Genomic DNA, 26,838 nt, shown 5'->3' on the forward strand with positions numbered 1-26,838 from the left:
ATCAATCGATCGAAGAATACCCACAATGTGGACTGATATCGCCATCTAGTGACTAAACTTAACTACTGCATGTCTGTTTGACTATGGGTCTGAGGACTAACCTCATACACACACACAGAGAGAGAGAGAGAGAGAGAGAGAGAGAGAGAGACTGACTATTACTATAAGATGAAACTGTATTTTGGTGTGTGTGTGTGTGTGTGTGTGTGTGTGTGTGTGTGTGTGTGTGTGTGTGTGTGTTTTGGGGGTATCTATCTATCTATCTATCTATCTATCTATCTATCTATCTATCTATCTATCTATCTATCTATCTATCGTAACATACTTTACTAAAGTATGTTTCCTGATTATTAATATGTATGAATTAGGCACACAATTCCATATGTACAGACAAACATTATTTCTGTTAGAAGAATGTACTAAATTTTAAGATCACTTCCATTATCCATGTTTGCATTGTCAGTGCAGTATAACTGTATTGTCTGTTACACTTTCTCACAAATATTTTCTCGGTAGACATATAGTTCCTTGAGAAAAGTCTTCATAGATGTATGAATTCAGGTAACATCTATTTAGCACGTCGAATATGCTCTGTCACTCCAATTACAAATAAACACAAACACATAAACAAACAAACAAACAAATACATTGTCTCTAAGACATTTAATGTATTAGTCTGCAAATAGGCAAAGGATAACATGACATTTTCCACATCAACTCACTGTTAAAATGGTGTTGGTTCGCTAATCATAATCACAATCCTAGGTTACAGAGAGGCCTATGTAAAACTTGTACACTTGTTTAAAAAAAGGCATATACGTGGTTTAGGTGTATAATATTTTTACGTTCCACTGTTTTTCTACAGCATCAAAAAGTGTTAAGAACCACATCGTTTCTTATGCAGGCTGTTTATCTTATAAAAAAAAATTAGGCATATTATTTGCTATCAGCATTTAGATTAATTTAAAAGCATGAATGTATTTAGTTTTTTTTTTTGGACAATAAATTATGTCACCAGTAGGATGAAGCACTTGTCGAGTGAATGTGTATACACAATTAATTGTATGTTCAAAAATAGGTCAGTAACAAATGCTCAAACTTGAACGTGGTGTCTTTGGTTTTCTGAAAGACTTAATCTCTTAGTAACATATTATCCAAGGTCAACCTAGTTATTTGCATGCCACGTGGGTAGTATTAACCAATCATGTTTCAGGATTTCAGAGTCCTGTAATTAGTCAGGAATATATATAAAAAAGCCTTGCTGTCAATTGACTTTTTTTTTTGGATGTTTTGCCAAACTTTACTTGACTGCACTGGGTTAACGCAGGAGGATGGTTTTAATTACTGTCAGGCTCACTGTGTTGGTTGTGATATAAATATGGAGCGGCAGGAGCTAGGTGGGGAGAAAGCCGATAGAAGTTTTTACACATCTGCGTTTGGAGCGCACTCGAGTCGATCTTCGTCTTATTTGCTGTCGGACACACCGAGCTCTCTGAGCCCCGAGCCTCTTTCTCCTTACGGATCCTTTCCCAACGCAGGCTTTTCTACCAACTCGCAAGTTACTTTTGGGTGCCGCTTTGCCAACGGTTTCTACAGTTGCAAAGCTCCCCCAAGCGCTGTGTTTCAGCAACGAGTTATGAACCACCACAGCGTTGATGGGAAAGTATATGGACACTTTGCTGATAAACAAGATATGGTGGATTTCAGTAGAGCCGCAATACACTGCGGTGAAGGTCCGACCCGGCTTCGGGAGGTTGGTGTGTACCAGGGCTATGCAGGACCCTGTAGGATCCCTGGGTATATTGATGTCCCTATAATTCAGCGCTCCAGGACCAGAGATCACAAAAATCCTTTCGTAATGGAGGACTACGAGCCTTGGAGCTGGTCGACCAGTTGGAGCAACCAAATTTATAGTCCGAAAGAGCAAACGGCCAGCCCGCATATCTGGAAATCGTCACCAACGGGTAAGATGTATACTATAAGTCACTTTTCACATCCCTTTATGCCTATAAAGATCTAGCACTCCTAGTAATGATCGCTGCATATTTGAAAATGTTGAGTGAATGCAGTGAATATATTCGATATAGGCAAGTTTCACTGTCATATATTTGTGAGAAGCAACAAACTGCTTTAGACCATATGGATACAGTTTGCTTATCACTCCGAAATATTTAGAATATATCCAGACTTTCCATTTGTTTCCGAAGTATAGAAGCATATTACAGTTGCACCCTGGAATTATAGATGTGTAAATTCTATATACAATAACTAACATGCATACATGTTTATATATTATGTATAATTAAAATGGTCAGAATTATGAAACGTTATATTTTATTAGTAGTAGGCTACTGTATTTAGTATATATTTGCAGAAGACGCGGCGCCTGATACCGGCCCTTTTCTTCGGCTCGGGAGGAAGAAGCGGGTTCCATATACGAAACTGCAGCTGAAGGAGCTCGAGCACGAGTACACCATTACAAAGTTTATTACCAAAGAGAGACGACGACGGATAGCCTCCTCCACTAACCTGTCAGAGAGACAAGTCACTATATGGTTTCAGAATCGCCGTGTCAAGGACAAGAAAATAATTTCAAAAATGTCTAAAGACTTTCAATCTTTTTAATGGAATACCACAAACTAATTTTATACTCAATGTCTTTTAATGGCCTGAAGATCCTTATTTATAGAAATGTCCTAATGTGCTGTTTTATCGGTGTATCCATTTTAACAACTTTAAATATATTACTGAATAATTTTATTCTGCAAGCACTACTATTGTTTCAGACACATAATTTCAAGGGTATAATATATTAATCTTACGATATTTTATTCTATTGTAAGGCCAGTCCCGTTTCGTTATATAGTATAGGCCTACACTTCAGTTTTCTTTATACAGGTGTTAACACTGACTTGCTTCAACGGGAATGATTGATTCTGTTGACATATAAAACAAGAATGCATGCACTTGAAGATCTTGAACCCATGCGGAATGATATTTAAAAAGAAACTGATATTGCAACAACATGCAGTACTGGTTTCAACCATGTGTACAACGGAAGTGTTTGTGATTTTGTCTTTATTTTGTAAAACATGAAACAAAACAATAAATGACGTATTTGCAGTGATTTGGAAGTTCAGTGTGTGGGGTTTTCTTTTTCCCCCGCTTTGTGTGTCTGAATTTGGCATTGGTGTACATGGTACTGTCCGTCTTGAGGAGTCATTGACATTAACATGACTTCAAGTTTTACCTGCTTCGAACAGGCCAGATTTAATTCATGGAGGATTTGAGTTGGATCGAGTGTGTTTGGACGTTGACCCACCAGGAGTGAAGTTGAGAGACTCGTATTATTCGTAATATAAATAATTGCCTGTTGCAATTGTTATAATTTGGTGGGCTACAGAGGGAAACTCGTGTTAAGGTTAGCATGTTTTTAAACAGTTGTGTGTTTTTAAAGTCATTCACTTTTATAATTGTTCACATGTCAGAGAATTTCTGAATTTAAAAAGCAACAGGGTCTTTGACAGGAATTCTTTCTCCCTAAACTACTTTCTAGGTACACTTAATTCGTTTTGCTGCTAAAATCCCCTGCGTTCTCGGATACTTTTTCCAAATCTTCTACTCAGATAGCGAGTCTTGGCTTTACCGTTGACCTTGACACGCATTCTCAGCGGCGACCTTGACTGAAATGTCTGAGTGTCTTAACTACCGAAAGCGCTTCAATTTGTGGAAGTTTGTTTCCATCTACTGGCCATGTAGCGTAATTACAGCTTAGTAGTGGTTGAACGAAAATGCCATTCGAAGATTAATTTTAATAAAGGGGCCAAGGGGCTTTGCATTAAGGAAATGAGAATTCCCACTTACAAACCAAAATTACCCAAAATGTATGGAAAGTTCCTAACAGCGGATCTAAACTATTGCCAAAAATATTAGTTTCCTTTATATCTGTCAATTAACATCGTCAACAAAAGCAATAAAACTGTATTTCCCTGTGTCCAGCATGAACTATACAAATTTCATTTAAAAGGCAACTCGGACTGTATGTACAAAACAAGCTTGCGATTAAATGCACTTGGACTTGTTTTTGCTAAATATATGTCTGGACTTTGACCTTGAACTGAGTTTTTGTATTGTCAGTGAATCTGACTCGTTTTCCATTAAATAAATACCATAACGTACCACTCTTCGGAATGTCGAGCATACGAAAGGAGTCTTGTTTTAATGGTTTTTGTGTAATTGCTAAACTCGTAAAGCTTGGGAGGCTGAACCGTCTCTTCTCTTTCCGTCGTGTTTACGATTCATTCAGACTGCTCTTGCTAGGCAATAATTTGTAACGTTTGGAAAAAGCTACCCGAGGTAAGACAAAAAAAAAAAAATCCATTTAAATATTTCGTTATCGTCCTTAATATTAGCATATTAGATGCTTAATTTAACATCTATTGGTGCAGTGTCCAAGTAAAAATCTTGCTCGGTCATTCATATTTTATCAGAAATTGCTGAAAATACTTGAATTTGTTGATTAAGGTTTTCCAATCACATTGGCCTAAATACGTTTCGCTGTTTCAAATACTTAAAATATAAATTAGGTAGTAGTCTATGACACTGGACATGACATCATTATATTAGATATTTCAAATGGATTGAGTATTCAGGACTCTGGAAAATAAAATATGTACACTTGGTAAGACCATTATTGTGTTAATATTTGTAAATAATTCTGACATTGAAAATCATTTTCAATTCAATCTTAGATTCAGTACAAAATGTATAAGGAATAATTAGGCATTTTCACAAATAAATCGTCCTCGACAACATACCGTGTGATTATAGTGCAATAATATTTTGAGAGGAAAGCCGTGCTAAAAATTTAGTATTAAACTGAGACCTGTTTTACTGATAAGTGTAATTTCCTATAAGGTTAATAATGGATTTAACTAACCCCCAAAAAAGAAAGAAAATAAGCTGATGAAAAATTAAAACATGAAAGATTAAAACGTCTTTATTTTAGGCCTGTAGCCATATCTTTAGTTGACTTAGCTTTTGTTTTCAATGCACGTTTATAGGTTAATAAAATACACTCGTCACATAGGTCTGTGGAACAACAGAAATATGCTAAATGTCTGTAGATAGAGAAATAAACATATTTGAAGCCTCTGAAAAAACTGCGTGATAAAACTAGAGGACAAGACACTTAGGAAAATAGCCTTAAGCGTCGTTTTCAACATTTTAGGGCCCTAAATAATCTAGTACAGCAAACACGATGTTTTACACCTCAATAATAATAATGAAGAAGAAGGTACAGAAGCACGTCGTTTTATTTTGTTAAATTTGTGTTTTATTTTATTTAGCATTTAGCCAGTTTAATCTTAGGAATTTGTTTGCATTTATAGTAGCCGACATATAAGACTGAACGGAAACTGAATATTAAAAAATGAAAACAACACACATAATTATAATTGAACAATATATTACAAAATTATAGAGAATACGTATGTATTATGATAATTCGCAGGTTTTAACTACAGTTCTTGTTTATTCAAAAAGATCAGGATTTGTGTTAAAGTAAATCGGATGGGGGGGAGCAATTATTAATCAGTAAGCTTATACTAGTAAAAATGTAATAAAATATTAGTAAGACTTAACTTCTGCGTTAAATTATATAATCGTATAAGCAATTTACAGTCACAGGCTATATTGCTTTTAATGTTATTGACACATAATACGTTGTAATTAAACCTTTTTTTTCTTTAAAACTTACTAAGAAAACATAATTTAAAAGCCACAATTTAGTTATGTTAAACAATATTTATATAGAAAAGAAACGACAACCAATTGCCTGTTTAAAGGCTTTTCCTAAAAAGACGTAGCTTGTGTATTATGTTAGGCAGTGAGCTGGGGCGGGGGCGGGGCCGGACGCTGTTGGTTTGCATATCACGTGACTGTGCATTAACAAATCAACAATTACTGAGTTTTATTCTTTTAGGGGTAAAATAAAAATCGCTTGTAAGAATTGCGTGGGTGAGCTGTTCAGAAATGTGTGAGCACAATTTTCTTAGTTCTGGCTATGTTAGTCCGATGTTGAATTATCCAGCTGCGGATACCTTGCCTTTTTCCAGCTGGCCCAATGGCGCCCATCCGTCCGGACTCGCGCAGCTCTACGGCAGGAGAGAGGTGTGTTCACTCCCGTGGACTTCCCCAAATTCGTGTACAAGCTCGCCACAGAGCCTCGCCTTTAACTATTCTCAACCGTTTATTACCAACTCTGTGGCTGTGACTGGCCATAGCAAAGGAGACTCCTGTAAATACTACGTCCAAGATGCAAACCCCAAAGCAGAGTTGCCGGACAAACATACGACAGCGTTTACCGGTGAGCATGGGATAACAGGAACTGGCAGCTTTAGCAAATGTGACTTTTCAGACTTGGACAAACGGTTGCAAAACACGATGGCACAGACTGGAGTGAATTCCAACAGCCATGCAATAATCAATGGCACTGAACAGCTTGCACACTCCACTGCCCCCGTACAGCCCACATCGAGTTCTCAGAACACCAGTGCAGCTTTTACAAACGGTATGCAACTACTTCTTTAACTGGTATTGGAGTTATGGTCTGTCTATATCAGATTATTCTTTAACATGTATGAAACAAGCTGCACCAAGATGCTTGTTCTGTGGGCCTTTTCATTTAAATATGACTTTTAATTAGAACTTTTCGTTTAGAACATTGCTTTGGTTTATATATGCCCTATTACATATATTAAACATCTTGTTCCCAAGAGCAACACGTGATATGAAAATATTGAGAATTAAGTGTGTTCATAAACAGTTTAAAACGTAGGAAAACGAAAACTACTGATGCCTTTTTTTTTTCTAGGATTGCCTTGGTGTCCTGCACAAGTGAGAGCCAGAAAGAAGAGGAAACCTTACACGAAGCCACAGCTGGCTGAACTTGAGAATGAATTTATGATGAACGAATTCATAAACCGACAGAAACGGAAAGAGCTGTCGGACAGACTGGACTTGAGTGATCAACAAGTAAAAATCTGGTTTCAAAACCGGAGAATGAAAAAGAAACGTTTATTAATGCGCGAGCATGCTTTCTCTGTGCACTGAAGAAAAATCAGTGTTTCTCTTATTGGTGACCACAGAGTACAAGTTGCTCCTCGCCTTGACAATGATTTTCCAAGTGATTTAAGAAAATTAATACACTTGTATTTTTAAGGATACGAGAAATCGACAAAATTTACAATATTTATTTACGGCAAATTCTGGTCTATAGTCTAGCTGATCACGCGAATAAATGTAAAAAAAAAAAAATAGTCCCCACCATAGGTTTTTGACGCAAGCGACAACAAAAAAACATTTTACAGGACGCACTTAATTAAAAGTAAACTTAAAATGCAACATTGTCTGTAATGTCATGTATCAATATGCATCATCTGTTGTGTTTCTGTCTTGATTTATCCAAAGATTTTGCCTATTTAAATTGTAATGTAAGCTGTCCCCTGCATTGTAAACCCAGGAAATAGGTGTGTGTACTTGGAGTTTCTTTTGTGTGTGTGTGTGTGTGTGTGTGTGTGTGTGTGTGTGTGTGTGTGTGTGTGTGTGTGTGTGTGTGTGTTTTCTAATGAAAAACCTTGAACTGGAGGGAGAGCGTCAGCTTGATGAGTACAAGCTCAGGTTTGTAAGTAAACAGTCAGGTTAATTCCTAGTCTGGGTAATAACCAGTTGTCCTCACACAAATGATCACAAAAGGTAATTTACCTTTTATCAGAGAGCTGACATTGTATAGAGGGTCAATGTATCCTAACATTAAACAGACTGCACATATAGGCTACTTTTGTTGTCGAAAATTTTAATACGAGTGGGATATATAATTATAACTTCAGAGTGGGATATATAATTTAAATTAATTATTTTGTTTTTGTAATACATTAATCTAAAACATACATTGTGTGTGTGTGTGTGTGTGTGTGTGTGTGTGTGTGTGTGTGTGTGTGTGTGTGTTTGATCCATCTAAACTAGGCCTTTTTATGGTAATACTTTTAAGCGATTAAAAATATATATATCTTCTAAAGTCAATACCATATTATCCAATATGATAATATCGTCTAGTCTTTTAAGTCTAGTGATCTTTTGTCTTGTTTGGATCAAACTGGTGTGAATATTCAGTTTATATACTTTAATGGCCTTATATATTAGTATTATGTTACATGAGTGCAGTATGAGAAATTTCATTAGGTTTTGATTGGCCAGAAGGCTATAGGGGGGAAAATGTGCACAGTGTGTTATTTGTAGAGTATCAAATCGTGTACATGTGAATGTAGACGTATTTTGATATTTGTTATATTAGAATAGGCCAAATTAATCTCGAACTTGTAAGAAAAGAAGAAATTATTTTTTAGATTAATAGGCCAAAACGAGCATATTTTAATATATTCAGTGAATCTACGCACATTTTACTTTGTATATGAATCCGCTTTCAGACTCATACTTCAGCATCAGTTTAATGATGTCGGAAGAATATGTCCTTTTTTCTTTAATATTAACTAATACTAGTCTGATATAAATATAGGCCTAGATGCAACGTTAATGAAACTGAGCTGTTCTCCTAGATGGACAACCTAAAAGGTTTAAAATAACCAAGATGAATATAATTTATTAATTTATTCTTTAAGCGAATGGAGCGAGACAAAGTCTCTGCTGGCGCGCACCAGATACGGGGACGCCATAACAAAGTTAAGGTCAAGTTAGTCTTCAGCCTTGCAGCAAAGCCACACAAAGACACACATTATTTCAAAAAAATACATTGTTGATTAGTTATTTAACAACTTTATTTCATACATCATCATCATCATCATCATTATTATTATTATTATTATTATTATTATTATTATTATTATTATTATTATTATTATTAAGTAGTAGTAGTATTTAGTAGTAGTAGCAGCAGCGCGTTTACACTAAGAAATCAGAAAAGAAAAGTAAATTGAATACGAGAGCTTAGTGCAGTGAATCTGCATTCATTTGAATAATTCTAAAGGTCAAACATCTGTCATTGTGATGTTATGCATTTTGTTTTATTATTCATTTAGTTTACTTATTATTTCTTTATTTTATTTGTGATTTATTTCACAATCGGTTGAATTAGGCGCCGTTACATTCGGTTCTCCTTAACACCAAAACTGTGGTGAATATAATTTAACATCTTATGAGAGAATTAGACCATAATCAACATCGTTCTGTGCAAGTAAATAGTCATACTGATGATGTTTGTTTATATATATATATATATATATATATATATATATATATATATATATATATATATATATATATATATATATATATATATATATATATATATATATTTTTTTTTTTTTTTTTTTAATAGGTAGCCGTAGCTTCCTTAGCTTGAATTCTCACTTTTTTCCCCAATTCTTAATGAAAGTAAATGTATATATGTAATATATACTTATATACATGTAAAATTTATATCTCATCTCTCATCTCATTACCTGTAGCCGCTTTATCCTTGTAAAATGTATATATGTAATATATTTTCTTTTGTTAAGCACGTGATTTATCTTGCTTGAAAATTTACAAGAAAGCTCAATCACGACTAGGCTTTCATAGAATCCGAGTTGAGATAAATTAAATAAACTAAATAGCAACAAAGGTAACTGTACGATTTAATATGGATTCAGCAACATATTGAGTGACAAACCTTTTTTAACTAATAAAACATTTTAGACATTTTGTAACTTGTGATAATATTAGCATTTGTATGAAATATTCCAATAACACGTTTTGCTTTTCTTGGCTCCATAGTCAACAAATACATCCACACAGCTCACTTACAAGACAGTAAAACCAGGGCTCATCCTTTTGTCTGAGCAATAAAATGATTTAAGTGCTGACGGTTATTGTAGATTGCCGGCTGCCTTTCAGGCCTCAGACGTTCAAAGCCAGAATAGTTGTTTTGGACTTGGCAGTGTGAGTCCGGTAGAGCTCCTGTTTCAGGACATTTTTTTCTGTTTAATTGCTACGATGTAACTTTCGACAAAAACTATTCAGCAGAGGAGCTTGGATTTGCTACTAAAACTCTAAAGTAAGTTCAACTCAGATGCAGCATTTATATTACTATTGTTACTACTACAATTATAATAAGTAGTATAAGTATTGGTATTAGTAGTAGTAATAGTAGTAGTAGTATATTCTTCGGCGATGTAGGCTATACACTTAGTATTTTTTACAACTTGGTTGTAGGAATAAGCTAAAGTTTGCCATGTGAAAACAAAACACCTCTTCTTTCTTCCCTTAGAAACTTTAAGAGAACATATATTTAATAATGATTTGTAAAAAAGTAAATAACTGTAAACAAGTCGTCTGCTTCCGTCTTTAAGCGTTTTCATAAAACTGCTTTCTAAAACCAAATTGTTAGAATAATAATGTATTGTGAACTGATCTTAAACCCAACGCCCGATGCGAAAAAAAGAGATGCAGGAGAGCACACAGAGACTCCTGTAATTGTTGGGAAAGTTTGGATTAAAATCATATCGATCCTAGGCGATGTTAATTTAAAGGATCGAAGGATCAAAAAAATATTATCATGTTTATAAAAGTCAAGTATAAGGTGTGGATACCTGGGAAAAGACAAACTAGATAGTCCTAAAAGTCACGAAATTGAAGCTTATTGAATTGTCAGCAATGCAAACGCAATAATCTGACCAAAATGTTTTTAATTTGTTGTAATCTGTAATGGTTAGTCTGGAACAAAGTGTCTTTGGTCATGTAGCACTTCAGCGATTGTTTAGTTTACAAATGCCTTGTTTGTGCACATGGGGAGTTTCAGAAGATGCAGGCAACCAATAATTTGCCGTGTGCTTTTGCCTATGAGCTGCTCGAGACAGTTCCTAATGACTGATATTGATATATGGTAATTTCTTTACCGGATCACATGACACAATTACCTCAAGAATCGATCAAGATGAATTGCACGTCAGCCTACGTTTCCGATTTTTTTTCTCCCTCACGACTCCTGTCCACACGCCTATGGTGCAATAGATGTACAAAGTTTAACACAGTCGAGTTGCCTGTTCGTGCTCTCTAACGCTAAACCGAGAGATGACGGACTACGATGATCGCGGTAACTGCGCGTCCAATATGTATTTACCGAACTGCACGTACTATGTCTCGGCGCCTGATTTCTCGACTGTGTCGTCGTTTTTACCGCAGTCCACATCGTGTCAAGTTAATTTCCCATACTCTTCCAATATAGCTCAAGTCCAACCTGTTCGAGAAGTGGCTTTCAGAGACTATGGACTGGATCACCCGAGCAAATGGCATTACAGGGGCAATTACGCTTCCTACTATTCAACGGACGAGATAATGCACCGAGATCTGCTCCAGTCATCAAACAGGGCGGAAATGATATTTAAAAACGAGTCTGTGTATAGCCATCACGGCGGCACGAACTCCGCGTGCAATTTTTTCACCAACGTCGGCCGAAACGGAGTACTTCCTCAAGGTTTTGACCAATTTTTCGAAAGTGTTAACGCTGGAAAGCCCAACCCTGAGTCCTCCAGACAAAAGACTGAGCCTACTGTCCCCGGAGATGCACCATGTAATAAAGTGTCCTCAGATAGCGCGGATCAGACGAAAAGAGACACTGAAACCACAGAGGAAGAATCTCCACTACCAACATGCGAACAAGAGGGGAAGAACAACGGTTCAAGTAGGTACACACATTAAACGGTACTTAAAGCTGCTAGACCACTTTGTCGGTTCGGTTTTATGTGCAGCTTTATAAGCATGCAAAGGTTTTTACATACCCGATACGACTTGCCTTGCTGTTGTAAAACAATCTTTATGATGGGAAAGCAGTTCTGGGAGAATATAGCAATGGTAGTGGTGAGATGTGTATTTCTGAAATTAATTACAACCTGATATACATATATATAGATGACTCCAGTTATTGTCATTTACCCTATCGGACCAGTGAAGTGCATTTAGTGCTGCAACTAAACCCGTGTCTATTTCTGGACTTCCGTGTTTCATGAGTTTGTAAGACTTAGCTAAGTAGGTTTAATAGAATACTGGATGAACCAGACACGTTTTAATAAAGTTACACGCTATTCGTAGAAACAACAAGAAATAAATAGCTTAGGTTTGCTTTTGTGTGCGCGCGCACCCACATGTTCGTGTCCGCGCAATTTGAGCGAGTTTTCACTTGTCTGTGGGTTTCTTCGGTCGTTACTTTGTTGTGTATGTGTCCATCTGGTGTTAGACTGACCATAAAGGAAATCAGAAAACGTGTATCTGTATATTTAAAAAAAAAGTTTGTTGAGTTCTTTAAGGGCATTGCACAAAACGTCCAGCTTTTCAGGTGATCTTAATGTGTTAAATTTCTGCCAGTTGTGCAAGTGGTTGTATAACTAAGTTAAGCACAGTCACATTTTAATTGTATTGTTAACTAAGCTATGTTTCTTTTTGTAGGTACAAAGTCCAGAAAAAAGAGGTGCCCATATTCAAAATATCAGATCCGGGAACTTGAACGAGAATTCTTTTTCAACGTGTACATAAATAAAGAGAAGCGCCTCCAGTTGTCAAGAATGCTAAACCTTACAGACCGACAAGTGAAGATCTGGTTCCAGAACAGAAGGATGAAAGAAAAAAAACTCAACCGAGATCGTCTCCAGTACTTCACTGGAAACCCTTTATTCTGAAATCAACAGATTGTCTATTTTAGCAGACCACGTTCATGGCTTTAACCGAGTCATGATTATGTATGTTATTGGGACATTATGCATTCAACCGAAACAGATACGCAAGCTAAACTGTTAGGTCTGATGTATACTTTTAACTATGCAAAAATTTTGGTAGCCTATTAAAACAATGAACTCTTACCTCTGTGAAAATTATATCCACAACACGCAAACAAAAAAGAATGGTACCGAACGGTCGACAATCTTTTCATGTTCTATTGTTTCATTGTGATTGCTACAGAAACGTAATCGTGTTGTATCTTTTTTTATTATTATTATTATTTTATTTATTGCAATTTTCATGGTACAAGGCTACGTAAGTCACTACAATTGCAGTAAGCAAAACAAATTTTGATTACAGTAATCAATGCGTGTTTCCATTAATGTAGAATTGTGTATGCATTTGTTTCGGTAGCATGCTGTGTATTGGTGTAGTAAATAAATATGAATATTCCACAATTCTTTGAACTTCTTTTAAGTAATAGCAAGTATTTTGAATGAGAATGCGCTTGGTATCATTTTATTACATATATTTGTTTTTTAAAGCGTTTCAAGCATATTAAAAGCAGAAATATGCATGTAAATTTCTAAGCATATTCTTTAAATAAACTCCTTTACATTTCGACCATTTTAATGGTATATAATAGTTTTAGTTCAGTCTGTCGATGCTTTATGGGTACAGAAACAAAATCATCACGCGTGAAAACCTATATAGGCCTAAGTAAGGCCAGACACCTCTATTTTTTTGTTCTTTTACACTAAGGGTGTTTACCAAACCTTGAACCGCGTCTAGACAGTTCAATAAAGTCTAGCTGTAAAGGTCTAAATTGGGGGCTATTGTACCCTCTGGCCAGTCCAAATGTGACGTTAGCCCTAAACCCTGGGCATTGTATGTGTTCTTTTCTAGAATGGGAAGTGAATGTGCATAAGACCTATAGATTTACATAGAAAGTAGCATTCTCAAAATGATCCAATAACGCAGATGTAAACTGGACACTAAATTTGGTCATTTTCGAGACACTGAGCCATTGTTGCAGTCGTGACATTGGTGTCAAAGGCAAAACTTGAATGTTGACATCATGGGGATCTTATACTCTTTAATGGGTAAGTGTAGAAAACGTGGATTCAAATATGAAAATCCGGTTTGAACTTCCGTAATGTCAAGGTTACCACCCTTAACCCGTTTGTAAAATATAGCCGCCGTTTCGTTGTTCTCGTCGAGAAACTACGCCCTCCAAGAAATAAAACACTGCAGCATGAGCCAACATGGCTGCGACGCACTACGCTTCCTTCCAGGCAAGAGCAGCATTCCTCAGCCTGCTACACGGTCTACAGAGCAAGGGTCTCTGATAAATAAATAAATAAATAAATAAAATGATACAAACATAGATGTGTATGTATTAACTTTTTTTTGCAAACATTTCACAAACAATTAAACTGCCTTAAAGACAAAAAATACGCATTGAGAACTAATGCGTTACACCCATGCGAGAAAAAAAAAATCAGTAGGCCTACTATACCCGCCAGGTTTTGCTTTCTGGCCAAAATAATGTACACGAAAAGAAAGCTTTTGCTTTTTTAGGCATTTTTTAAGACAAGGCGTTTTTTTTAAAGACAAGCTTCCTACAGAATAAGACCTAAACCAAATTGTAAGATAGATAGATAGATAGATAGATCGTATTCTCATTATGTTACAATAACAAAGGCTCATGTTCGCAAGTGGGTGTATTATAAATATATCGGCCAGATATATAGTTTCGAGAATATTTCCAACAGGAACATCTTTTTTTGTTTCTTTAATTAATTAGTCCTACATATTCGTTTATTTATTCAGTCATTTGCGGACAATACTGTGGAGTAAACTGAAATATTATATGTATTTGTTTTTATGGATTTTTGGAGGGAAACAAAAGACTGTTTTATTCTAACAATATCTTAAGATCCTATATAGTTCTACCTGTTATATCTCTGGTTTTCTAAATAGATTGTTCAAGGCATGATATAACAAGATATAATCGTGGTTCCTAGAGTGGTTACACATATGCAAACACTGTCTAGACATCATAATGAAATTATGTTAGACAAATGCATAAATGTTAATGTTAACATTGAAGCTATATGTGAGGTTCTCATTTTGGCCAAATTTGTAAAATTATAATTTGATTCTTTCTTACTCGCTTTTGACGTTAGTATAGTCAGTGGCCACGTGGGGGCACACTAACAACAGTTTTGGAGAAGGCCGAAGCACTGTGCATTGTGTTCAGTATGTAACAATGACTGTGATCTTGGGAGAAAGCCATTTATATCTGAAGTTTCTGAGTGTCTGAGATTCCAATCTGCATTTTAAAATAGTGTGACAATATTTCAGGTTTTAAGGTGAAAGTAATTTATATGGTATTGCATATATAACAACACATCATAAGCATTTTAGTTTAGGAAGTTTGCTCATCGCTGTTAGAAAAGTGTGTGTGTGTGTGTGTGTGTGTGTGTGTGTGTGTGTGTGTGTGTGTGTGTGTGTGTGTGTGTGTTCAAGTAATTTTTATTTTTAATTGGTCAGTAAATATTTGATTTATTTATTTGATGAAATTAACCGGGTACAGATTGTTCTCGTTGTTTGTACTCATGATTCAGAGGAATCAAAATAAACAAAATAAATATTTGAAATATCGTGTATATTATTTGAATCAAAATTCGATTTACAGACAGTCTAATGCAAATTATTAATAATAATAATAATAATAATAATAATAATAATAATAATAATAATAATAATAATAATAATCGGACTTTAGTTTCACAATAAATAAAAAAAGACTGGAAAGTTATTTTACCATATTAAAATTTTGACTAGTATTATATATATATATATATATATATATATATATATATATATATACACACACATTATATTATATATAATGCCACTTTCAGTTTAAGGAATGTTTGTCAGTGGTTTTCAGATCTTTATCTATTATACTATTAAGTCTATTAGTTTATTTGAAAACAGAGAAAACTGCATAACTATGCGATGTATTGTCTAAAATTACAGCATTGTTGCACACACAACAAAATATTATACAAATTATATATATATATATATATATATATATATATATATATATATATATATATATATATATATATATATATATATATGTGTGTGTGTGTATGTGTGTGTGTGTGTGTGTGTGTGTGTGTATTAGTTTTTTTTTTAAGTATAAAGGTCTTCAAAGAAAAAAAACAGCAGGATTCTAGTTTACTTTAAATGTGCCTGAAATTTTTGTCAAGAAAAAGAGTAACAGATGTTTCTTATAAAGTTAGCAAACAAATAACAAAAAATAATATAAAAGGGAAAAATAAAACGTTAAATTTGTATGCATTTTTCCCCCTTTTGCTTTGTTATTCAATACGGCCCTGCATGTAGACATGGTCAACATTCTTTAGATATTATTAACTGTGATATAAGCATATTGACAGTGTATATGTATCAAAATATTTCAAACGTAACAAATACTTATGCTAGTTTACCTAACATACTTTAATAATTTAATCATATTTAAGAAAATAAAATATATTATAAATGCACTTTTAAAAAAGGCCATGAAATAGACCCAGTGTTAAATATGTACATGATTTCTCTCCACCCCTGTGACAATTCAAGCATTTTATTATGGTTAACTGATAACTGTTAAACTTGAACATGCATCACATCACAATGATACATAAATAACACTAGAGCATTTGCCATTCATGTGCCTTGGGGGGAAGAAACGGCTTGAATGTACAAGCGACATTTAAAGCAAAATAAGCTAATGTGACAAAAATATTTATTAATTATTTAATAACTTAATAATTATTATGCACCAAATTCTTAGGATTAAGTTATCATAATATGCAACGACTCAGTTTAAAGTTCAATTACACATACCATTTCCAGATTTAGTAATGATTTTTTTTTTATGTTTTTGGCAGGACAAAATAAATAAACCAAAAGAGCAGCATAACATTTGTTTTATAATTAGACACAATTATTGCATCCAAATCAAGTCCTTTTTTTTTTTGTTATTGCTGCTGTTGTAGTTGTCGCTGTCGTTATTGTTGTTGCTGTTGTTTGAAGTGGTAGTGATGGAGGTGCTGATTCCTCTCAGAAATTAGTAACTGATTCAGTTCTGAAAAGGGGATATTCTTTGAAGCAGGCCTATAATTCCACAAAAGACTTCCAGAAGAAGGGCATGGGAAACAGAGGTCGCAGGTGTATTTTGCACATGAATATATAAAATTAGCAAACGCAAACATGCACGATAACCAAAGGAAATATGTATGAAAATGTAAAATAAAATTAACATCCTATTCACGGAACAAGTGTAAGTTATAGCATATTCGATTCTCTAAAAAATGTAATCATTTAGGAAACAGCCCATATCTATTCCCTGTCCACTACCCGTACAATATCCTGCGTTTTATAAAGTATAGCAAATAATATGTATTTAACATGTATTTGAAGGAGTTCACATGCCAAAGAAATGCAAAGTTTGCTCAATACATCTCAGTACAAATCATATCTGTACACATTTTTTTTGCATTTTCTTTATTATACATGAAGAGCAGATAGAATTGTTTAAAACTGCAGCCTTCGTCTTTGTCTGTCTTGAAACCAATTTCAAGTCCGTGTTCTAGGTGTCGCTGTTGACCACGTCCGAAGCTCCGAATCCTGTGTCGGTGCGCACACGTGACAGAGAAGAGCCTGCGTCTCAAGGCCATTTTCAAATTTCATTGGTGAGATTGTCATGTGGTTGCAGAGAGACCCTCCGGCTTACGCGGGATTGTTTTGCTAGATATGTCAGCTTACAAAGGACATCTCTCTCTTCTTTAAAAATCTCTCCAAAATGTCCTATCCCAACAGCTCTCCCACTGCTAATACGTTTTTGGTAGATTCTTTAATTGGGGCCTGCAGAACAGACAATTTCTATTCCAGCAGCAACATGTATATGCCATCCAGTGCAGAACTGGGAAGTTATGGAATGCAAACCTGTGGACTCTTGCCGTCTCTTGGCAAACGGGGGGAACTAAACCACCAAAATATTGGCATGAACGTGCACTCGTACATACCTCAGCTTGATAACTGGGTAGATCCGAACAGATCTTGTCGAATAGAGCAAGCGTCTAATCAGATGCCCAATTGTACATTTTCCCAGAATATAAAAGAAGAGAGCAACTGCTGCATGTACTCCGACAAGAGAGCAAAGGTCAGCTCGTCCGAGATGCCCGCGTATTCCAATCTGATCTCCGAGGCGTGTACGGTGGACGGTCCAGAAATTCCGGTCCCGGGTTATTTCAGACTGAGCCAAACGTACACGACTGCTAAAAGCCAGGACTATAGCCAGGAGAGCAGCACTCCGAACACGTTGATTCAGCTGAACCGGCTAACTCCTAAGCCGCACTCTGCGTCCTTTGTCGAAGCGGAAAAAAAGGTGCCGGACATTGAGGAGGAGGAGACGCGCAGCCCGAGACCCGACAACACGGCGAGCTCTCAGGAGGAGAAGAGCAACACTGCCGAGGCGCCTGTCTCCAGCCCGGAATTGCCACACAAGGAAGCGAAAGGTGGGTACAATAAAAAGATTTAATCGCGTTGGGCTGTAATACGAACGCTCCAGCATCATAAAACCCAATATAAAACACAAACAACCCCGAAAGTCGTAATGTTTAATGAGAGGCTTACTCGGGTTGCAGTAAAAGACTTTACAGGAAACGGTGCCGCGCGCTAACATTAAATAGCCTACCTTTTGTTGCGGTCCCTTTAAAGCTTTCTTTCTTTCTTTCTTTCTTTCTTTCTTTCTTTCTTTCTTTCTTTCTTTCAACTTAAAAGTGTAGTCATATCTTTACATCACAAAGATATATTTTATTGATAATTTGTACAAGATATACATTTTTTTCAGTTTTTATAATTACCTGGCAACATAAAACTGGTAAAGTCATTTTCATATTTGCAGAACTTGTTTTAATAATAATAATAATAATAATAATAATAATAATAATAATACCACTGACCTGTGTAAAAACTGTTAAATAAAGGTATATATATATATATATATATATATATATATATATATATATATTATATATATATATATATATACACTTAGGAATTAATGTCTTTGTGATATGCGTAGGCTAACCTTGGCCAAAATCTACCTTTGCTATAGAATATATTACATCTTAAGGTCATTGTCCTACTTGTTATGCAAACGAATAGCTGAATAAAACATGAGACAGAATGAAGGGTGACTTTAATATTCGTTGTAAATTTCTGTAATTATTACAGGTTACATATAGTAAATCTTATTTATTGATGTTTTAGGAGACTTTTTGAGACATTTGCACTGGGTAACGGGTCGCACATACAGTATGGAGTGATTTTATTTATTCATGTGTTTGTTTACTCTGTTTGTTTTCCAGAATGCAAAACGGATACACCGACAAGCAACTGGTTAACTGCGAAGAGTGGTAGGAAAAAGAGATGTCCATATACAAAGCACCAAACCTTGGAATTAGAAAAAGAGTTTTTATTCAACATGTACCTGACTCGAGAGCGCCGTCTAGAGATCAGTAAAAGCGTAAACCTCACCGACAGACAAGTGAAGATTTGGTTTCAAAACCGCAGGATGAAGTTGAAGAAGATGAGCAGAGAAAACCGAATCCGGGAACTTAATTCAAATCTCACCTTTTCGTGAACATGGAAACCAATGCATGCCCTGAAAGAAATGCCCTTCTGTCTCTCTCTCTCTCTCTCTCTCTCTCTCTCTCTCTCTCTCTCTTCCTCTCTCTCTCTTTTATATATATATATATATATATATATATTCATGATGGGTTATGCTACAGCATGATGCTGTCGAACATTGGACATTTTTTTCCTTTTCTCGTTCAGATACTGTGATTGTTGCTATACGTCAGAATAGGTAGTTACTTGATGGTATTCAAGTATCATTATAAAAAGTATGAATTGTGTATAGCCATTATGTTTCACAGGGTATGAAGTGGTCTTAAATTATGATACGTGACAAAAACACAAATTCGTTGTGTGTTTGTTTTCATTGGAGACAACATAGTGTCGCACAGGACAGCACTGAAATTCCTTGAAAACATGACTTTGGACCTGGAAGCACAGTTTCTGTTTTTAAGCAAAGAGTAGGCTTCCCATCTTCTCCTCCGAAAAAAAAAAGAAAACTTTTACATTATGTGAAATCTTACCATTTAAATTGTTCTGTATAGTAAATGTGATATGTAATATTAAAATATGTACCTCTAGTGCATGTTTGTGGCATGTATCATGTAATAAATAGTTTGTCAATGTAACAGTTTGTGTTTAAACAGTGTTTCATAAATCGCACGATAAAAAACACGCCCCCCCAAAAAAAAACCACAACGCAACAAAACCCCCAACAAACAAAAAAGCATCTAAAATATTAGAAACACACACACACACACACACACACACACACACACACACACACACACACACACACACACACACGCCAGTGAATTAAAATATGACACGAATCTACTGTCCTCTTGGTCTTTCTATGTAAATTGGTAAGTATAATTTCTGTCATTGTTATATACTCCATTTAAAATGTTTAAGTGTTGAATCGTGGTTAGACTACGATAATACCTAATATATTATCTATCTATCTATCTATCTATCTATCTATCTATCTATCTATCTATCTATCTATCTATCTATCTATCTATCTATCTATGTACAATATCCTACTGAAAAATAATCACTGTTTTTTTGTTTTGTTTGTTTGTTTGTTTTTTGCTATTATTCTAACGGATTAGAATAATACGTTAAGCTCAACACGACAAATATAATCAAATGCTAGTTTCTGTCACCATAAAACCAAAACAATCAAAAGAATATTATAACTAATATGTTGGTATTTCATAGTATACAATAAACTTTGGAAATATTTAGCGAGCTGATCACATAACAATTTGCATTCGGTAAAAATAAAAGCAATATCAAGTACACAACACAGTTAATATTGCTAAACAAATATGTTATCTTAAACTGAATTATGCCGAAAGAGACTCTCTCTCTCTCTCTCTCTCTCTCTCTCTCTCTCTCTCTCTCTCTCATGTGTACATGTTTTAGCTTAGTCTGCAAATTATCTTTAAATAGACGATTCCAACAACAGTCATTCAAAATCACAAATCACATTTAGCCTATGTTTCGATGTGTATTTTTGTTATTATCTGCATTGGCTTAACTTCAAAGGTCAACAGCTCAAATGAAAATCTCAAATATGCCTACGAATCTATTTCTAAATAATAATAATAAAAATCTACAACACTACAACAGTAAAAACATTATTGGCAAATAAAGTGTTGACAGATTAATTATAAGTGGACCAATATTGGTATAACCTTATATATACTATCTTGCGAGAATTTTGAACGGTGATCAAAACGCGTTTCATCAGAGGAGTGATGATAGACCGAAGTTTAATTATTTGTGTTCCATTAAATACAGTCACAGTCACATATTTTACTTTGTAATGCGGAGTGTCCGTTTTATTAAGGGCACATTAATGCATATCCAAATGCACCTCATAAAGATTTTTATTGTTAGACATAAACACATTATGACTTTCTTTTAATAAATACAATCGACATACAGATACTAGGTTCTGTGTGAAACTTACGAGATTTTAGAAACAAGTCTTCAACTTAGAAAAAAATATAGGGCGTATGTAAAATATGAGAATCCGCCAGGAAACGTGGTATGTTGTTTTACAGCATGTTATTGCATTTATTTTACGAGGGCTTAAAACTCAGTACACTATTAAATAACCCACTTTACAAGGCTGGAGCATAGGATATATCTCATGACGAGATCTTGTAAGATTTTACACTCAGCTGGTGTAATTTGACATTCAGGCATAAACGTTGAGAAGAGATCGTAGAATAAATGTGTTTTAATCTGGCTAGGTAAAAAAAACTAGTCCGGGGCCTCCTCCATATTAGCAGCGCGTTAAAGCAAAGATTTGTGGACAACAAAATATACCGCTATATCAATTATTTGAAGAAAAAATATTAAAAAATTATGTGTGTATATATCTCTGTATGTTTAGTCAAAGGGCAATATCAACCATATCGTTATCAGCGGATTGATTTACTCTCTGTATTGGTAAATATGATCACGTGATTCATGTAACCAATCACTGAAGATGAAGCCAGCAAAAATACTATGATTGTTCGGAGGCAAGGTTTCCGTAACAGTGTAACCTTTTATATGACTACGAGGGGATCCAAAAATGTCGACCAGTTCAACCCTGAGCAACTATTATGTGGACTCTATAATGGGACACGAGACGGAGGACGTGTACGGACCGCGCTATGTTCAGAGCCCGCACTCGGCAGCAGCTAGGCCGTCAGGTGTAGGGGAAAATGCGGATTTCTCCTCCTGTAGCTTTGCTCCCAAGACAGCCGTGTTCCCGACGTCCTGGTCTTCGGTTCATCCGCCGTCCACGGCTACGGTGTCCGGAATTTACCATCCGTACGTGCACCAGTCCCACATCGCATGTGCAGATAACAGATATGTGCGTTCTTGGGTAGATCCGATCTCGAACCATATCTCCTTTTCCGGCTTCCATTCGAGTAGTCGTCAATGCGGGACAAAAGCGGAAACTTTACCGCCGAAAAGGACTGAGAGCTCTGCGTTCGGCCCTGACACCCCGGCAGCCCCAGACTACAGCTGTAGCGCCCTGGCCGAGTGTGTACAGAAAGCTACCAAAGATACGGCTGACAACGATATTTCCAACCAAAGCGAGCCCAAAGACGAGAAACATCATCAACAACAACTTGACCCAAGTAAGTAAAAGAAATTGCCCTGTGATTTACAACCGTCAGAACTGTACGAGCAGGGTGTGTAAAGCTGGAGGTTTTACTAACCAATAAAAGTGTCTGAACTCTTACCGCAGGTCCAAAGAAATGCACGCAGCCGTAAACCCAGTATTTAAAACAGAATTTACTAATAATAGCATCCACACCATCAGTTATTGCTACTGTGAATTTCTTATGAAGGTCAAGCAAATAAAATAAGAACTGTATTTCTTATTATTTTTGTTTATGTACTTTGTCCAGTTGTTTATTGCTTTTGTAACCTTGGATTTATTGGGTTATTCATTCTTTCACAGGCAACCCAGCAGCAAACTGGATTCATGCACGTTCAACGAGAAAGAAACGATGTCCATATACAAAATACCAAACACTGGAACTGGAAAAGGAATTTCTTTATAATATGTATTTGACGAGAGATCGCCGTTATGAAGTTGCACGAATTCTGAATTTGACGGAGAGGCAGGTGAAGATCTGGTTCCAGAACAGAAGAATGAAAATGAAGAAGATGAACAGAGAGAGGGGAAGTCAGGAGCCTCAGTGAATAATACTGCGGGCAGTGCAGTGTGTCCTCTATGTATATGAGTAATATGTTACGTTTAGGTCGAGGTTGTTGGAGCCTCATTGGTTTACGTTCTTTGTGTGTCAAATTATTTTATGGAAAAAACCCACAAGCTTACATTCTGATTTTTGTTTTTTTGATTGGATGTATAGAGTCTTAAAATAATTATGATTTGTTCATTTTTGAAACAAATGTTCAAATGGTTGTGCACGAAGGTAAAGTACATACATTAGTTATGTTAAATGCAATGTTGATTGTGTTTTTTTAGTGTACACTTAATTAAATCTTAATAGTACACTGACGAGGAACAGTATTCATGGAGCAGTAATAGGCCACGCTACTCTCCCTAGCTGCTAACACCCAACATGTAGTATTAATTCAGTAGGTATATTTGGGTATAAATCTAAATACGAAGACAATTTTGACTTACCGTTGTTGCAGGATTAATTCAGTAACAAAATGTTGTTGAGGATTAGTTTAGTTGAGATCTAAAAGGTCTTACCTAGTTCGAGTGCTGGCTATGGACAGAGATTCATTTAACACTACAATGTACGTAAAAATGTATCTATGTATGTCCATATACTGAACGTGTAAACAAGTATTAGGTGCTTATTTGTGTTGTAATTTAACAGCGTTCAATATCGCTTATTTGTCTCAGACAATACTGCACTTATAAGTATTTTAAAGACTTTAACATGACTTTATGCAAATCTCCTTTGGGGGGGGGGGGGGGGGGGGGGGGGCCTAGATTGTGGACCAGAGTAGACCGCTGAAGGTTTTTTTTTTCTTTCTTTTTTTGAGAATATTTGTTCAACGAAATAAACAGTTGATGCTTGGACTGCACAATTCGTGTGTTACTCGTATGTTAAAAAATGTTCAGTGCTACAGGATTTCGTTATGCCTAATAAACCGTTGCGAAATCAGTGTTGTAGAGAACCCCAATTTATTTTCAAACCTTACTTTAGAATTACTTTAGAGCAGGAAGGGACTGGGTCCAATAAAGCCATAGAGAAGACTAGACGTCTGGTCTAAATGACTTTATGGTCTAAGACAGTAATTGCACTCTGCTTTGAAAACCTTCTAGCTGGGTGTTTGCGTCTGTTGCTGACAACCAAAAATGCAGACACTTTTCTACGGGGTGTCTGGTCGATAAATTGTCTGCCGGTAAGACTGAAAGAAATCGACCCAAACACACGGAAAGTCAGGTTTATTCACCAAATGCATTTCCACTCATGGGCTGCAACACTTAACTTTGACTGTTGCCAAAAATTCAAGTTTTAATTAATTGGTGTACGCATTTCTAGAAGTTAAGGAATCGGTTGCACGAGTGTTTACTTAGTGATGGAAGAAGATAAAAACGCTATCAAAATATTCATCTGTATACACTCACAAGACAATTTAAAAATATTAGCTGAAGTAATTTCATGGATAGATTGAGTATTAAATACTGTATTCAAAACTCCAAAGCCTGCATGGCACACCGCAGGCGAATCAGATATCAAAAATATTTTAACTATATTTAGAGAGAACTTTGCAGCTCAATGCATCACTCAATAGAGCTTTGTATTAATATGGATATGGTTACCGCTAGAGGGCAATATAGTTCTTTGAAAACATAGATGCAGGGTGCTGATTATAAACGTTATTTTTGTGGAAGCATGCGCAGATAAATACAAACCACGTGCTTAGTAATCTTTATTGCGAACATTACTTCAGGAAAAAGGCTGCTGCGCAAAATAAAGCACTAAATAGTAATGCATTTTAAAAGGGATTTTCTCGTCTATTCAAAGTTATGAAATGATCACACGTGATGATTCCAGAATAACCCACAAAAGGACTAACATGTAAAGTTATATAGATAGATGTATATCAAGGTTTTTTTTTCTTCATTGAATGAACAGTTTGATGATAACAGGAACTGATTAGCGTAAAATAAAATTAGGCTATATCACACATACTAATGAGTCAGTTTTTACCAGTATACCGACCCGTACACAGCATGGCTCTTACAACTCGCCTATTTTATTAGTTACAGTTTACTTCCAGGATAACTGCTGCTTTTTCTGTTGTTTAAGTAAAAGGTTATGCTCTTGATGCTATTTTTGACAGAGTAAGCTTCCATATCAATATGTTTTGTACTATAACATTATGGAAATTAAATGATGTGGTTTAACATCCCACTCTTCCGTTTATCAGTTTTTTTTTTAATGGGAAACCTGCTATAAATCCTAACTCACATGCATCTTGGACAATACTGTATTAGTTATTAGATCCAGTAATCTTAAGCTGTCATGTGACTAATGGTTTAACCAATTTTACAAAATACGCACTACGAGTACATTTAAAAAAAATTTTTTTGGAAATATGCAAAATATATGTGCGACGTGCACAAATAAAACTCTCAAATACCGATAATTGATATTTGACTTATCTGACAGTAACCATTCATAAGTAAAACTGGGATAATGCCTAAGAGGTCTTTTTTTTGTTGGATGCTTTTAGCACATACTGGACCAGACAAGACATTTTCTCCTGTGGGACAAGGTGTGGTGTGATGATATCCCTTTCTATCGGCCTAAGAGGCTCTCTGATTTTTTTTTTCTCGTTATAAAGGGAAAGCTGCAAGTTATCATACGAAATCTGCGGGAATTACATGCCATGGCCAACGCTCTAAATTTTACGGAGACTATAAGTTTAAAAGACAGAAGCTCTTTACGACACTGCGAGAGGCCAGCCTGCTACAATAGTCCCACTGTAAATCGCGCGGTGGTGATACGGGCAACTAAATCAGCGCGCGCCACTTTCTCACACGTTCTCTCGTTTGAGCCCTCAAGGTTGGCTGTCATTAAACTCACTCCCAAACACCACGGGCATCTAAATTGCCTTATTTTTGCTGATACCACACACCCCTATTTAAGTATGCCTGCAAATGCCAGAACACAAAAATACAGATAGATTTGACTGTGATTAAAATATGTTTTTTTCCCTCTGAAGTCGAAATGGATAGGATAGCATTTGTACTGCGGGCATTGTTTGGTTTCCTCAAACAGATCATACGAGCCCCAGGAACTGACTTGGAAATTTAGGCTCAGTTTCATACCGGAAATAAGAGAAATTCTCATACATGAGCGCGCTAGTAGCAGCAGTCAGGAAAATATAGATTTATTGGCAATCTATATCAGGCAAATGTAGATTTACAGAGAGAATTACTGGCAAAATCACTCACACATACAAAACACTTGAACCACTGAGCCCATTGTAGCATAATACACTTAATTTCAATATTTAAATATGGTTTATGCGTTTAATCAATATGCAAATATGCATACATACAAAACGCATATCGCAATTAATATGATTTCTTGTTTGTATTTATTTTTATTATTTTTAATGACATTATTGTTTGTTAAAAGTTCACATTTTTGACCAGATAGATACTATGAATATACAGTTTAGACTGTGTGTGTGTGTGTGTGTGTGTGTGTGTGTGTGTGTGTGTGTGTGTGTGTGTGTGTGTTTCAACATAAAGGATATAATTTTCAGTAGAACTAGTGCTACCTCGGACCATATGCACCAAACCGAAGGGATTTGCGCCAGCCCCGAATTCCT

At 35.6% G+C, this 26,838-nt stretch overlaps 5 protein-coding genes across 5 annotated transcripts; all 5 read left to right on the forward strand.

The window, feature by feature from the left end:
• Window positions 1-1,285: 1,285 nt before the first annotated feature.
• hoxd13a (homeobox D13a) lies at window positions 1,286-3,106 on the forward strand. The gene is made up of 2 exons (XM_060928797.1): window positions 1,286-1,964; window positions 2,375-3,106. Exons 1-2 carry the CDS (start codon window positions 1,286-1,288, stop codon window positions 2,623-2,625), a joined length of 930 nt encoding a protein of 309 aa, XP_060784780.1. The 3' UTR covers window positions 2,626-3,106.
• Window positions 3,107-6,027: 2,921 nt separating this feature from the next.
• Window positions 6,028-7,837, forward strand: hoxd12a (homeobox D12a). The gene is made up of 2 exons (XM_060928798.1): window positions 6,028-6,571; window positions 6,875-7,837. Exons 1-2 carry the CDS (start codon window positions 6,034-6,036, stop codon window positions 7,111-7,113), a joined length of 777 nt encoding a protein of 258 aa, XP_060784781.1. The 5' UTR covers window positions 6,028-6,033; the 3' UTR covers window positions 7,114-7,837.
• Window positions 7,838-10,544: 2,707 nt separating this feature from the next.
• hoxd11a (homeobox D11a) lies at window positions 10,545-13,216 on the forward strand. Its single transcript, XM_060928799.1, has 2 exons — window positions 10,545-11,737; window positions 12,499-13,216. The coding sequence occupies exons 1-2, from the start codon at window positions 11,128-11,130 to the stop codon at window positions 12,726-12,728; spliced, it is 840 nt and encodes a 279-aa protein (XP_060784782.1). The 5' UTR covers window positions 10,545-11,127; the 3' UTR covers window positions 12,729-13,216.
• A 4,353-nt stretch (window positions 13,217-17,569) lies between these two features.
• hoxd10a (homeobox D10a) lies at window positions 17,570-20,081 on the forward strand. The gene is made up of 2 exons (XM_060928800.1): window positions 17,570-18,368; window positions 19,224-20,081. Exons 1-2 carry the CDS (start codon window positions 17,654-17,656, stop codon window positions 19,496-19,498), a joined length of 990 nt encoding a protein of 329 aa, XP_060784783.1. The 5' UTR covers window positions 17,570-17,653; the 3' UTR covers window positions 19,499-20,081.
• A 1,904-nt stretch (window positions 20,082-21,985) lies between these two features.
• hoxd9a (homeobox D9a) lies at window positions 21,986-23,936 on the forward strand. The gene is made up of 2 exons (XM_060928801.1): window positions 21,986-22,640; window positions 22,967-23,936. The coding sequence occupies exons 1-2, from the start codon at window positions 22,085-22,087 to the stop codon at window positions 23,209-23,211; spliced, it is 801 nt and encodes a 266-aa protein (XP_060784784.1). The 5' UTR covers window positions 21,986-22,084; the 3' UTR covers window positions 23,212-23,936.
• The last annotated feature ends 2,902 nt before the right edge of the window (window positions 23,937-26,838 follow it).

Source organism: Neoarius graeffei, chromosome 9, assembly GCF_027579695.1.
Source record: "Neoarius graeffei isolate fNeoGra1 chromosome 9, fNeoGra1.pri, whole genome shotgun sequence".
NCBI classification, from domain to species: domain Eukaryota; kingdom Metazoa; phylum Chordata; class Actinopteri; order Siluriformes; family Ariidae; genus Neoarius; species Neoarius graeffei.